Below are 13,133 nucleotides of genomic sequence, written 5' to 3' on the forward strand. Positions count from 1 at the left end.
TTTTAAAAATACATTTTATCACTTTGCACAGAAATCCTGGGAAAATTGAACGCCAGGGTTAAAGAGACCCTGACGCGAAAAAAAAAATATGATATAGTGAATTGGTTGTGTACTATGAATAATTACTAGAAGATTAGCAGCAAAGAAAATATTCTCATACTTTTATTTTCAGGCATATAGTGTTTTTTCTAACATGGCATCATTCTATAATATGTGCAGATTACACAACACTCAGCATTCAAAATGAGTCTTTCAGAGCAGTCTGTGAAGTAATGACCTCTCCTCTAGCAGAGGAAAAGTAAATAGTCCAGGAACAGTTGAGATAATAAAAGTCAGATAACAGCCCTCTCCACGACTAAAGCTGGCCATACACTGGCCCGATTTGCCGCCGTTTCGACAGCAGATTCGATCACTGGGATCGAATCTGCTGGCAATCGTTCGCGCTACACGCCGAATTTCGTCCGATCCCGTCGATCGCTCCGTGCGGAAAATTACCGTCGATCGTCCGCGGGTAGGGAGCGCGTCGCTAGCGGCGTTCGAGTGCCCGACGACCGGCGCAATAGAGCCCACATACATTACCTGCTCCGCTGGCGCGACTCCAGTCTCCCGGTCACCGCTGCTCTTTCTGAGCTCTGGTCTCCAGGTCCGGCATGCCTCACTTCTTCTAGCCCGGCAGGAAGTTTAAACAGTAGAGCGCCCTCTGCTGTTTAAACTTCCTGCCGGGCTAGAAGAAGTGAGGCATGCCGGACCTGGAGACCAGAGTGCAGACAGAGCAGCGGTGACCAGGGGCAGTCATGCCAGCGGAGCAGGTAATGTATGCGGGCGGGGGCAGCAGCAGCACCACCACAACAGATTGTGAACGGTTTCAGGCTGAAATCGGTTCACAATCTGTTTGCTGTAAAGGTAGCCATACGATCCCTCTCTGATCAGATTCGATCAGAGAGGGATCTATCTGTTGGTCGAATCTGATGGCAAATCGACCAGTGTATGGCTACCTTAAAGGTGGCCATACACTGGCCCGATTCGCGGCCGTTTCGACAGCAGATTCGATCCTGGGATCGAATCTGCTGCCAATCGTTCATGGTAAACGCACCCGCCGATCCGATTTCCTCCCGAAATCGGATCGGTCCGTCGATCGTGCCGTGCGGGAAATTACCCTCGATCGCCCGCGGGTAGGGAGCGCGTCGCTAGCGGCGGCCGATCCGAGCAGGTATACATTACCTGACGCTGGCTCCCGGGCATCTTCTCCGCGCTGCACGGCTCTGTTCCGGCTCCATCCCGGCGCTTCCTGTGTCACTCCGTGACCAGGAAGTTCAAATAGAGGGCGTTCTATTTGAACTTCCTGGTCACGGAGTGACACAGGAAGCGCCGGAACAGAGCCGTGCAGCGCGGAGATGATGCCCAGGAGCCAGCGTCAGGTAATGTATAGGGGGGGGGGGACAGGCGGCAGGAGTAGCTCAACAGATTGTGATCGGTTTCAGGCTGAAATCGATTCACAATCTGTTTGCAGTAAAGGCAGCCATACGATCCCTCTCTGATCAGATAGGGATCTGTCAGCTGGTCGATCTAATGGCAAATCGACCAGTGTATGGCTACCTTAACTTAGTCGGAGAGTTAATGGCTTGTTTGCATAGAGAGTTTCTCAACTCTTCCTGTACTGGAAACAATTAGACTGATGTATCTGATCTTAATGTTTTATCTCTTAGCTGTGCTACACATACAAATCATAATATCATCATTTTTTTTCCGCTTCAGTTTCTCTTTAAATAATAAGAAATTGCTCTAGCTTTATAGTTTTAGAATGCATCTTGTGCATGCATTACTTGTCCTAGCTAGAAGTTGTTTCCTGATCTAGGTTTCAGAAGAGTTTTCTAGCTAACGGATAAAACTGGCACAGCTGCACTCATTTATGACTTGTTTATGTCTTTTTTTTCTTTTTCTTTTTTTTTTTTTAAACACACAAGGAAATAGACATATTTGCATGTTATGCTTAGGCTTTTATGCTGCTATCTTTACTAGCCTTTGAGATGCTGTTGTTCTGCGGCCTCAAGTTTTTCCCTTTCTTCTGAAAAGTGGTAAATATCTAAGTGGTTGCGGTCTATTTGGTACATGAATGTAGTTGTGCTATATTTATATTGTATTAGTACCATGCTTATTTCGATGTCAGTTATTGTGTAGCAAGTTTCATTTTTCTAGATACATTTGCTTGTGATTGGACATCTCACTGTAAGGGGAAAAGTGGAAGTGTAGTTAGATGCTAGCTTTTTCCTCACTTCAGTTTTTTTCCAAAAATAATGGCTCGTAGAAATTTTGGGGAACCAGCTTCACTGACAACTATTGGAAAAGAACTCAAAAGTTGGGCTTCAGCTATGCTTACAGGCAGCTGACAGTGATGCGTCTACAACCTGTCAGCTTCTCCTGAAAATCTGCTTGGCACTTGAAAGCAGATGAAAGCAATTGGCACAGACAATGTTAGCGCCCTTAGGGCCTGTACACACTGAAAAACGCAGGCAAAAACGCAAGCGCATGCGTTTTTAAAGTGCCTGTAGTTTTAAAAACGCATGCGCTTTTGCCTGCGTTTTTTGTGCGTTTGCGTTTTTCTTGTAATTGCTGATTGGCTAAAGAATCCTTTGTTTTTTTTCTAGTTTACATTTCAACAGGAATCAGGACATTGCAGAGTCTTCTGGGATACTGACTTCTGAAAAACGCAGGCAAAAACGCAAGCGCATGCGTTTTTCATGCGCTGCGCTTAAAAAAGCGCAGCAGGCACTGCGTTTGCGTTTTTTTAAACGCATCGCACCAGTGTGTACAAGTCATCACGATTTTCATTCTTTTTCAAAAGACCTTGCGTTTTTAAAAACGCATGCGTTTTTAAAAACGCAACGCAAGCGCAGCAGTGTGTACAGGCCCTTACACCTGAGCAGGCTGCAGCTGCTCGCTACATGTTACATGTTTTCTGCTACAATGTAACCATGTCATATTTCAACCACTGCCTTGTTATTCCCGGGTATATTGGCAGTCAAACCATGCGGCTATCACACTGTTCAAACACCTGTGTGAATTAGCCTAAAAAGCATCAGATGCTAGAGCAGATCCTACCAGTTTTGTGGGTAGCATGGTGGAGTAGTGGATAGTGCAATCGCCTTGCAGCACTGGGTCCCTGGTTCAATCCCACTATCTGCACAGAACTTGTATGTTCTCCCTGGATCTGCTTGGGTTTCCTCCAACTTCCAAAAAAGTTAATTGCCTTCCTGCCTAAAGATGATGAGCTGCTAAAAAATATTTGGCTTTCTTATCACAACCAAAAATTATTATTTAAAGGATAGGCCACTGCCATTGGGCTAGGAATTAGAGGAGCAAAATGTATAATTTATATATGTTTTCTGAATTGTCGCTGCTCTGTCTTTAGTCGTCATTCAAAAGGATGCTTGTGAATTGGTATGGAAAGGCAGATTATTGACATAGCCAACTCTAAGGGCTCGCTCACACTTGAGTGGGAATCGCGCGATTTCCGCACAGCGCAAAGCACTAGCGGTTTTTAAAAACCGCTAGCCCATGTAAGCCTTTGGCAATGTTCTCACTGCTGCGTTTGCGGTTAGCGTTAACCGCAAACACGTAACATGCAGCGCTTTGCCAGCGATTCGCGATTAGCATGCATAGCTCCGCTAATCACTATCGATCAGAAATAGCTGCAGTATCCAGTGATTTTTCCGCGTTAATCGCGGAAAAATCACTCCCGCAAAACGCTAGCGGTAATCTCCAGCGTTTTGCGGTTTTAGGTGTGAATGGGGCCTAATAGTCACTTTATAGCTTAATATTCACGCTATATAGGCCTTGGCAGGAAATCTAGCATGTGAGCAGCTGCCCCATTACATTATTTAAAAATCCCACTCATTGGATCTTTAACTGACTTTGGCAATCACACTTTAGCTGCTTGATTTGTAAACTAGCTCAAGAGACTCTTGTACACACACCTTGGCCAGATCTGTCTAGTGTGTGTATGAGCCTTAATGCTGGGGTTACACGGTACGTTTCTGTACCGTGTATCGACCAGATGATCGGGCAAGCTGAAAATTATCAGCTGGCCGGATCAAGCTGCTCGACCCATGCCTGCTTGATCCCCGCTGGCGGACAATGGCAGGGAATCAAGCTCCGGCGGGGGCCAGCGGTAATCGATCCGCGGGGATGCGGCTGGGGTCGGTCTGGCGGCTAATCGGCCGCCAGATCGACCAGTGTATGCCCAGCATAAGGCTTAGTGTAGGCTGAAGCGCAGAAGCTGCACTTGTTTAGTTTATTTTCAAGCTGCTCAAAATTAACATAACATTTTCATCTTCTCTAAATTAGCATCCTGTTGACCATTTTTCCCAATTAACACAGGTTAACACAGGCTCAACACACTATTGAATTCCAAACCTGCCAGTTGGACAGTTCAGATATGCATGCTGCAGTAACTGCCACTCACTGCATGTGTTTTTCCAGACCTCATGTACACTGCAGAAAAAAATGCATTTGTATGCTGATGCCTAGGAGCTACATGTTTGATAACTTACAATAAACACCTAAATAATGTGTATCGCGTGTATACTGAGTAATGGCTCCGACACACTATAATCCCTTTTCTAAGCGCTTTTTGGCCTCCAGAGCTTTCAGAGAGCTTTTTAAAAAACACTCCGATTGACTTGCGTTAAAATCGTGATAAAATAGCGCAATTTTATTGCGATCTTACTGCAATTTTAATGTACAGTAAGCCTATGGAAGCTCTTTTTAGAAAGCTCTGGAGGCCAAAAAGCACTCAGAAAAGTGCTTCTATTGTGTCTGAAAAACCAAGTAGGAAGAAAAAAAGAGCGGTGAATGGTACATACCAATAAATACAATTGTACAAAAATATTTACATAAAAATCATGTAAATCTTTATTATATCAAAAAACAATATCTATTAAAAAAGCTTGGCCTCATATCCCAACCACCACCCCTGTAAACCCCAGCATCTCATATAGCAGACTCAGCATTCAACCACATACATTCAGACCAGTAATCTAAATGGAGCTCCAGTGGCAACAATGCACTATCCTGCCTATTCAGGTTGCAACCTATTTATTTCCATATACAAGTCCAGACAGCCGTTATAGCAGAGTGGTAGCTATAGCCAAAAGGCAGCAAAGGCAATGTAGCACAGCATTATTATGTATACAGTCTGTTGATAAAGTTTCCATGTGGCAAAAGGCAGTCTGTTTTTCTCAAGTGACACAGCCGTAGGTGATGCAAAGCAAAACAAAAATCAGTGACGTATAGCATCAGTAGTGTTAGTAGCAATAGCATAAAGCCAGAGTCAGCGGCATAGATTAGAAAGCACTACTGTCACATGCAGGCCTGTGTCTTAGTAAGCACAGCAAATTGAAGCACCAAGACATTGTCCATTACTTGGAGCACAGACAGATCAGCTCAATAACATAGGTTAGACGAATGCAGTTCAAATACTTGCTGGCATATACTAGAGAGACGCTACTCACCAGATATGCTGTTTGATGTCCTTATACAAGCTGCCGAGTGGTCCGGATGCTTATTTCTGCACGTGGGAGCCGAGACATGCTCGAGTAATACCGGGTCCAGTGTGGTAAGGTGGTCGAGGAGTCAAGCAAGCAAACGGTGATGCCACTTACAGCCCCGACATGTTTCACGAGCGTTTGCTCGTTTCCTCAGGAGGCGTGGCTCACCGCAATCAGCTGTCAGGGAATAGCCTGCTGTTGACTCCACCCCCATTGTGTCTGAGCCCTTACTCTAATTTTTGTCCAACATACAATAAAAATGCATACTAGTGTGCGCACTCCCCGCATTCAAGAATGCATGCATGCATTAAACAGCTCCTGCTATGCAACTCACATATTGTTAATCGATTTAAAAACATTCCCGAATCACTTACTGTTCTGTTTAGAGTGACATCCGCTGTCTTCTTTTGGTGCTTGTGAAGTGTTCCTAGGTATTCCTTTATGAATTAAAAAGGGAAAAAAAAAAAAAAAAGCTACATTTATTCCCACTAAACATTCAACTACCATGTTTTCATGTAGGAATTATTGACTGTTAGTTCTGACAGTTTACCACCTTTTCCCCCCATCCTGTGCAGTGTATTAAATAGCATTAAATAAAATAGCCTGTTTAAAAAGCCTTGTGGCTGTTAGATTGTAAGAAGCGAGTGTGTCCATTCTGATGTCCTGACTTTTTCTGATGTCCTGACTTTTTTCATCAAACCTGTAGACGTACAGCCATAAGAAGCTAGTTATTGTTTGAGCTGTTGGCAGCATTTTCCATTGAAGTCTGATTGCCAGGTGCAAAAATGGGTCTGCAGGAAGTACTGAACTTGAAAAGATTCTCGAGATTTGAAAGTAACTGAAAATACAGGTAATTGTTGTTGCTAACGGTTTGTTTATCTTCTCTCCATTCATCCTTAGGCCATTTGAGGACCCTCACATTTCATGCAGTGTTTTTTTTTTTTACTGAGAAGCGTTCTCATGATCAAGTATTAACAGCCAGCTCTTGTATTCTTCTGGATTTATACACTGTTTTAATCCTGTGAATATTTGACAATGAATGGGCATAGTGACGAGGAAAGCAACAGTAGCGGAAATTCAAGGTATGTGTCTTACTTGCTTTCTTACCTTCTTTCTTTTGGATTTAGTGATATTACTCATGTTCACTTGTTTTCCCACAGTAGCCGGTCAGATGATGAATCTGGTTCTGGGTCAGGGTCCAGTTCTGGAAGTAGCAGCGATGGAAGCAGTAGCCAGTCTGGCAGCAGTGGCTCTGATAGTGGCTCAGAGTCAGGAAGTCAGTCGGACTCGGAGTCAGACAGTTCCGAACAAAAGCAGTCTGTTCAGTCCAAGCCGCCAAGGCTGGATGGTGCTGAGGTAATGTGATATAGTAAAATATGTAAAGCCAAGATGGCGCCAAGGAGATGGGTGGCTGCTACAGGTGTAATAAGCAAATATGCGCCAATTTGCAAAAGTAGAATAAAATTCCACAGTGCTAAGTACTACATTTAGGAATCACTTTAATAAGTACAAATAGTGATATATCTGTTACACATGTAACCATGTATGATCAGAGCTACTGCAGACCCAAAGTTCACTGGGTGTCCAGCTGAGGAGTAGTTTTAGGAAGTTTTAAGGAAGTTTCATCTGAAGACTTTTGCCCGACAAATCTATAATTTTATGACCAACCTCCCCGGACTACAATAACAACGCTAGGTTGAATTCTCTGCAATGTGGGTGAGAATGGTTTGCATGTGTTAACATACATGGTTACATGTGTAACAGATGGTGTGTGTGATATATCACTATTTATACTTACTAAAATGACTCATAAATTAAGTACTTGGCACTGTGGATTTTTGTTTTATTCTAGTTCTGTAAATTAAGGTAAAATAGTGACTTAGCATAAGGCAGTGTTGCCCAACCTTTTTTTGTTTGATGGCCACACTTTTAAGACAAATTTTGCAGGCCACAACATACATACAAAATTTTAAATATAACTAACATTTTTCTAGTAACCGTTAACACAGTGTTAGAAAAGGTAAGAAAACGACAAACCAAGAATTTTTGTACTCACCATTTGATGCCCATTTTCTGGGTTACCTGGGAGTAGATGGTCAGCGTGAAGCTAAGTTTTTTTTTTTTTTTTTTTTTTTCCAGTTTGACAGGCTGGTAGGATGTGATGTCACACTGTCCCCGGAGATGAGAGGCCGGAGCAGTGGCCAATCATCTGGGAAAGGAGAGCCGAAGCAAGAATCCGTGCTGAGGAGGAGGATCGGGGATTGCGTCATAGGTTTCTCTCGTTCTTTGCAGTAGCGCTGTGATAGACTCTTGCTCATTGTTTGCTGCAGGAACCTCCCTCCAATAAGAATAAGGCTGATCCCTATTGTAGGGGGTGGTTCCTGCAGCAACCAATGGATGAGGGTCTTTATCACAGCGCCACTGCGGAGAACGTGACTACGCTGTGTAAACCTATGACATAGTATGACACAATCCCCGATCCTCCTCCGGACACTCCGCAAATTGCCCGCGGGCCTTAGGTTGGGCACAGCTGGCATAAGGGAATGAGTAAAGATTATAAAACTGGGAATTCACATGCAGTAGAATCCCTTTATAGTAAGCTTCAATGGACCTGGTCAAGTAGTCTATTAAAGCATTATTAAACACTGACATAATCTTCAATAAAATGTATTCCTACTTTTTATATCCCATACAGTTATATTTCCTTTTGTGCACAAATATTATTATTCATTTAGAAATTACAAGTTCCAAACGTACAGTTTTGTGTTGTAATGCACCCAGTAATGACTTGTGAGCAGTGTATCCCTTCTGGACACATTAGAAGTATCTGCACTGGCAGGGAATGTTTACATTCCTCTGTGCTGCAGTTAGAGACACTGAAGCGAAAAAAAAATATGTTGAATTGGTTGTGTACTATGAATAATTACTAGAAGATTAGCAGCAAAGAAAATATTCTCATATTTTTATTTTCAAGTATATAGTGTTTTTTCTAACATTGCATCATTCTCTAATATGTGCAGATTACACAACACTCAGCATTCAAAATGATTCTTTCAGAACAGACTGTGAACTAATGAAGGGGGAGAACAAAGAGCGCTCTCTGGTGTATTAACTTTTTAATGAGTTTCTTTTTTCAAAAAGATAAAATTACACGTACAAGATCAAAAAATGGAAAGTGCATTCATAGTATGTCTACTGTACATCACCACGTCCTCTAGATGTTATCACCAGCTAGCGCAGCTCCACGCTGTGGCCAATAGCGGGGGGAACCGATGAATTCCAGCGCCGGCGAGTGGGGGGACGCGGGGAGATGGTGGCAGCTGCCTTGCGCCTATTGCGTCATGACGAAGGCGTGGAACGCCGAAACGCGTCATGACGCAATAGGCGCAAGGCAGCTGCCACCATCTCCCCGCGTCCCCCCACTCGCCGGCGCTGGAATTCATCGGTTCCCCCCGCTATTGGCCACAGCGTGGAGCTGCGCTAGCTGGTGATAACATCTAGAGGACGTGGTGATGTACAGTAGACATACTATGAATGCACTTTGCATTTTTTGATCTTGTACGTGTAATTTTATCTTTTTGAAAAAAGAAACTCATTAAAAAGTTAATACACCAGAGAGCGCTCTTTGTTCTCCCCCTCCTTTTTCTGTTTTCTACAGTGACATACTCATATCCCAGGGTATGATAGGAGCTGCACTCTGGTGAAGGGTTATTGTTACATTGTGGAAAATTCTGATGATCAGAGCGCAGTGGACTTGTTTTGCTGTGAACTAATGAACTCTCCTCTGCCAGAGGAAAAGTAAATAGTTAACTAACAGTTGAGATAATAAAAGTCAGAAAACAGCCCTCTCCACGACTTTTGAAAGTCGTAGAGATAATGGCTTTTTTGTATAGAGATAACAACTGGAGTTTAACTCTTCCTGTACTGGAAACAATTAGACTGATGTATCTGATCTTAATGTTTTATTTCTTAGCTGTACTACACATATAAATCATAATATCATAGTTTTTTTTTCGCTTTAGTGTCTCTTTAAGTAAACACAAGATAGTTATCACCAGTTCAGATGAGATTCTCCCTGAAGGGAGCTTTCTATTTAAAAAAAAGTCCTGTGCTTTAACCCTTTAAATGCTGTTCTGCTTAAAAAACATATGGAAGTATATAATCTTTTAGAGCAAAGACAAGATGCTGTGTTTTATACCACTTTAACCCTTTTGGCAGTTGATTTTTTTCTGCCAAATAGGCAGAAATCCGTTGAAATAAAAATTTTTTTTTTAAATGTAAAGCTACCAGAGTGGTAGCTACATGAAACACCACGTGTCCCTCTAGTGCGATCGTCGCCGGCATCAATAGCAAACAAGGGAATGCGTATATAACGTGTTCCCCTGTTTGGCCATGGCGACGATTGGAATGACGTCATGGACGTCAGCCGACGTCCTGACGTCAGCCGCCTCCGATCCAGCCCACAGCGCTGCCTGGAACTCATTGGTCCGGGCAGCGCAGGGCTCTGGCGATCAAGCTGTGCGCGTGGCTAGCAAAGTGCTAGCTGCGCGCACAGCACTTTAAATGGGGCGAATTGCCCCACCAGGGGCTGAGATATCCTCCTGCGCGGCATAGCCCGAGCTCAGCTCGGGCTTACCGCCAGGAAGGTTAAAGCAGAAGTTTATATCAGAATTTGTTATACATTGTATATGTATGCAGGTGCATTTGCTGGGACCTGGCGAAAGAGTTTACTTTATTATTTATTGTATTTACAAAGTGCTAACATATTATGCAGCACTGCACAATAGATAAATGGGTTAACAAATAAGGAGCTTACAACAAAAACAAGATCATGCAAATGTTTTTTTGTAACAGTAGTTAGTGTCTTTGGAGAAAAAAAAGTCCGTTCTAGTCTGCAGGAGGGGTGTCACTGTGGGGGAGGGCTCGGCCAGAGGCTTACAGTCTATATCCAGAGGTTTACTATAGCGAGATCCTACTGTATTTTGACAAATGCATATGACAACCAAAAAGTGAAGACAAACGTTAAAATACTGTATGTACTGTATATTCACAGTGAACCTGAGGCAGCAGTAAAAAATACTTACCTGGGTAGTGGGAAGCCTTGCCATGTTCGCTTCGACCCTACTGTTGCCACGCACGGACCCTTTTAACATATCCGACAAGAGCTTATCAGATATGTTCTCATGGTCATGTCTGGCGTGTACAAGCATGGCAGGAACTGTGCCTGTGTGGGTACAGTTGAGCCTGCACAGCAAGCCCCACCCGCTCGTTCACAAGCAAGCTGTACTTGGGCAGCAGAACAGTCGCGCTCATGCACAAAAGGGAGCTCAGCTGTGAATTAAGAGAATCCTAGCCAGCGGGGCTGAGGACAGGCTAGACATGGGAAGCTTCTGGAGTATCCAGAGGATTTCCTTAGGCAAGTTTTTTTCCGCCTCAGGTTTGCTTTAAGCGAATCTGAGCCAAAGCTCGTATTCACATTCTGCTACTTACTATTTAGAAAGGGAAGACTTAGGACCCTAATGAAGCTTACCTCGGTTATAACAAGCCCCCTGTTGCTGAGTGTGGCTCCCCTATTTTGTGTGCGCAATGGCTGTGCTACTGCGCAAGCATGCTCAGTCAGCTATTGCACGCACCTGTCCCAGGAAGAGGAGCTGTGCGGCTCCGATGTGATTAGCGACAATGCATCGTCGCTAATCTTCCAGGGGGGGTGCGCTCAGCAATGGGGGACCAAGGACTAGCGAGGAAAGCCTCAATAGGATCCTGAGGCTTCCCTCTCTTAACCACCCTGGCGTTCTATTAAGATCGCCAGGGCGGCTGCATGAGGGTTTTTTTTAAATAAAAAAAAAACTATTTCATGCAGCCAACTGAAAGTTGGCTGCATGAAAGCCCACTAGATGGCGCTCCGGAGGCGTTCTTCTGATCGCCTCCGGCGGCCAAAAGTAACACGGAAGGCCGCAATGAGCAGCCTTCCGTGTTTGGCTTCTCCTGTCGCCATGGCGACGAGCGGAGTGACGTCATGGACGTCCTGACGTCAGCCGCCTCCGATCCAGCCCTTAGCGCTGGCCGGAACTATTTGTTCCGGCTGCGCAGGGCTCAGGCGGCTGGGGGGACCCTCTTTCGCCGCTGCTCGCGGCGCATCGCCGCAGAGCGGCGGCGATCGGGCAGCACACGCGGCTGGCAAAGTGCCGGCTGCGTGTGCTGCTCTTTATTTCATGAAAATCGGCCCAGCAGGGCCTGAGCGGCACCCTCTGGCGGTAATGGACGAGCTGAGCTCGTCCATACCGCTAAGGTGGTTAAGGTAAGTATCTCATTTTGTACCCAAGCTTCGGTTTAGGTACACTTTAATACATACTGCAATAATACTGTTAATCTGTAGTCTTTGTTTTATAACACGGTTTCTGTGACTTGTCAACAACACTTCTGTATTCATATCTGAAACAGAACATACTGCATATGTATACACACTGTAGACAGCACATCTGTAAAACTGCCTCACTCATCACTGCAGCGAACTGTCAACTGAAATAAGCCATTTCTCGTTTACTCAAGTAAAGGATGCCTTTGAGTTTTGAGCTAATTAAACCTTACTGTACCTTGTATCCACTAGGTCAGTGAAATCTAAATCTTAGTTAAAGCTACATTGTTACCAAATTTACCGGTATACAGCTTGAAAATGCCGTAGCACCAGTTTAGTCCATTTTCTAGCTGCATAAAATTGCATATATTTAGCATACAAAATTTGCATCCGTGTGGAATTATTTGTCTCACTGACTATCCCTGGTAGTTACCGATTCTTGTCTTTCTGTAAATGTTTGTGGCGGTGTGTGCCAGTTCCCCTCCTTTCCCAGTCTGTAGGAGTTCTGATACATTATAAGCTGTCCCATGTATAATTAAAACAGAAATGTTCACCTGGTAACCTGTGTCTTTTACAAATGTCCTATCCTGCATTTGCAATCTGTTACCTGATCTAAACTTGGGTCTTAGTGACATTATAATTCATAGATGATATCTAGTTTTCCTTATGTCAATTTGTTTTTTCATATACAGTTCTGGAAATCCAATCCCAGTATTTTAGCTGTACAAAAGTCAGCCATGCTGAGAAAACAGCAACAGCAGCAGTTGCTGCAGCAAAAGCCACCAGCATCTTCAAATAGCGGCTCAGAGGTCAGTAGATCGTGGCTCCAAGCAGAATTTACCTAACGTGCTATCTTCATTTAAGCTGTATTTATATATTTTTTTTTTAATAAAGTATTTACTCATGTAAAATGGTTGTTGTGTTGTCTAAAAAGCTACAACGCTTTCCTTGCAGCAGTAGTCCCAAGGTTGACTCTCATCTAGGCACTTATCTATATGTAGTTTGACCTCCTTGTTTGTGTGGTTCTGCTTTGAGTGGCCCAGTTTCCTCCCATAATCCAAAAAAGTAATCATTTGTCTTCCCCACCCCAAAAATTGGCCCTAGAGTATGATAGGAACTTTATACTAGGATTGTTGCAAAGAGAGAACCTGAAAACATATGATATTAATTGTGCAGTGTATTATCACATGCAAAATAATGCTTTGACACAGAGAGTGACTGTCCATGCTCAC

The 13,133-nt window shown here is 43.8% G+C and overlaps 1 protein-coding gene across 4 annotated transcripts in view; it reads left to right on the forward strand.

The window, feature by feature from the left end:
* Positions 1–13,133, forward strand: part of CHD1 (chromodomain helicase DNA binding protein 1) — a 105,591-nt gene that overhangs the window by 7,777 nt on the left and 84,681 nt on the right. For 3 of the 4 annotated variants that reach the window (XM_068247477.1, XM_068247479.1, XM_068247480.1), the window contains exons 2-4: positions 6,447–6,628; positions 6,707–6,902; positions 12,594–12,710. In XM_068247477.1, coding sequence (XP_068103578.1) covers positions 6,582–6,628; positions 6,707–6,902; positions 12,594–12,710 — 360 coding nt within the window. In that variant the 5' untranslated portion in view covers positions 6,447–6,581. The remainder of the gene's footprint in view (positions 1–6,446; positions 6,629–6,706; positions 6,903–12,593; positions 12,711–13,133) is intronic. The other variant, XM_068247478.1, reaches the window with a different exon arrangement.

Source organism: Hyperolius riggenbachi, chromosome 1 (genome assembly GCF_040937935.1).
Source record: "Hyperolius riggenbachi isolate aHypRig1 chromosome 1, aHypRig1.pri, whole genome shotgun sequence".
NCBI classification, from domain to species: Eukaryota; Metazoa; Chordata; class Amphibia; order Anura; family Hyperoliidae; genus Hyperolius; species Hyperolius riggenbachi.